Source organism: Dipodomys ordii, unplaced genomic scaffold, assembly GCF_000151885.1.
Source record: "Dipodomys ordii isolate 6190 unplaced genomic scaffold, Dord_2.0 Scaffold69, whole genome shotgun sequence".
Taxonomy (NCBI): domain Eukaryota; kingdom Metazoa; phylum Chordata; class Mammalia; order Rodentia; family Heteromyidae; genus Dipodomys; species Dipodomys ordii.
The window spans coordinates 1,871,387-1,873,228 of NW_012267285.1; the positions used below are offsets into that span (position 1 = coordinate 1,871,387).

Here is a 1,842-nt window from a genome sequence, read left to right on the forward strand (position 1 = left end):
GTCCTTCCTCTATGGGAAAACCTCACCATGGAAGGAGTTCGTAAAATAAAAACAGTGTTCAACCAGCACAGCGCCGGCGGCTCCCGCCTGGCATCCCAGCGACTCAGGAGGCTGAGAGCTGAGGATCGCGGTTCAAAGCCAGCCCTGGCGGGAAAGTCCGTGAGACTCTGATCTCCAGTGAACCAGCAGAAAACTGGAAGTGGCGCTGTGGCTCAAGTGGTAGAGCGCCCGCCTGGAGCTGAAGAGCTGAGGGACAGCGCCCAGGCCCTGAGTTCAAGCCCCACGACCAACCAAAAAGAAAAAAAATTCACCAACCAGAAAGTCAGGTGATCTGACTTCAGCCCCACTTCACCCTCCCCCCACCCCAGGACATCAATCCTCCTTCTACACCCCCATAGGACATCGATCCTCCTTCTACACCCCCATAGGACATCGATCCTCCTTCTACACCCCCATAGGACATCGATCCTCCTTCTATGCCCCCATAGGACATCGATCCTCCTTCTATGCCCCCATTGGACAGTGATCCTCCTAGGCTCCTAGCTCGGGTTTTCCCATTGTAAAAGAGGGACAGGGTAGAAGACCCCTCTGAAGGCCTCTGAAGCTTCTCCCTCTTCTTAACCTTTCAGGATTCTGTCCTCCAAAGTTGAAATGTGGCTCACCCAGGGTGGGACTGCGGTGCGGGGCAGGGGCCACCCCCTCCCCATGGCTGAGTCTCTCCTCTCTGTCCGTCTCTTCGCAGCCCAGCTTCAAGGAGCAGTGCAGGTTCCGAGAAACGCTCCTGCCCAACAATTACAACTCCTACGAGTCGGACGTGCACCGGGGCTGCTACATCGCACTGAGCAAACACGGGAGGGTAAAGCGGGGGACCAAAGTGTCCCCCACCATGACGGTCACCCACTTCCTCCCTAGGATATGAGGACTGGGGGGGAGGCGATGAGGCTCCCCCCTCCCCCAAGCTGGGCAGCCGCCTCTTGTCCATTGGAAGTTGGCACAAGTTTCACCTGGTCCGGGGGGAGGCGGGGCTTGGGGTGGGAGGTGGGGGGAGGGAGGCGTTGTTTTCGTGGCAGGTGTGTGTGTGTGTGTGCACGTTGGTGTGGACACACGCTCAGCAGACTCCACACACACCTCACCCCCAACCCCGGGGGCTCACAAACCGTGGCTCCTCCTAGCTACTCAGGAGACTGAGATCTGGAGGATCACTGTTCAAAACCACCACCACCACCACCCTCCTCCAGGGGGAGGAGGGGAGAAAAAGCCCATGAGATTCCATCTCCAGAACCAGCAGCTTTAAAAAAAAAAAAACAAAAAGCAGGACCGGAGGAGTGGTTCAAGCGGTCAAGCGCCAGCCACACCAAGTGACGTGGAGCAAACGAACTAAGCGCAAGGCCTTGAGTTCAAACCCTGGTACTTCCCCCTCAAAGAAACAAGGAATGTCGTTTGCCAACGCAGCAGAATGGATGTGGGCTTCGTTCTACCTCTTTCTGGTGACTTTCCCCCTGCTCGCCCCCCGAGTTGGACAGCACTAACTGCTCAGGCTGCCTGGGTGGTGGGAAGAAGAAGACATCCCGGCATTAGGCAGGGAAGGAAGAGAGAGAGAGAGAGGGAGGAGAGAGGGAGACTTCGTGGCAAACCAGCAACAGCGTGACCAGGAAAGCTGGGGGACCCCGGTCCCCAACTTGGGAAAAGCAAAACCACCGAGCACGAGGAAACACCACCTGCTGCTCCGCCCAGAGGACTCCCCGCTTCCCAGCGACCCCCCCCTCCGAACCCAGATCTTATTTTAACCCGGGATGACCAAGATTCTAATAATGGCAACCTCTGGCTGGGGTGTGTGTGTGT

At 57.3% G+C, this 1,842-nt stretch overlaps 1 protein-coding gene across 1 annotated transcript in view; it reads left to right on the forward strand.

The window, feature by feature from the left end:
• Fgf6 (fibroblast growth factor 6) overlaps positions 1-919 on the forward strand; it is a 7,439-nt gene extending 6,520 nt beyond the window's left edge. Inside the window, exon 3 of the mRNA XM_013023601.1 lies at positions 743-919. Coding sequence (XP_012879055.1) covers positions 743-919 — 177 coding nt within the window. The remainder of the gene's footprint in view (positions 1-742) is intronic.
• Positions 920-1,842: the final 923 nt, after the last annotated feature.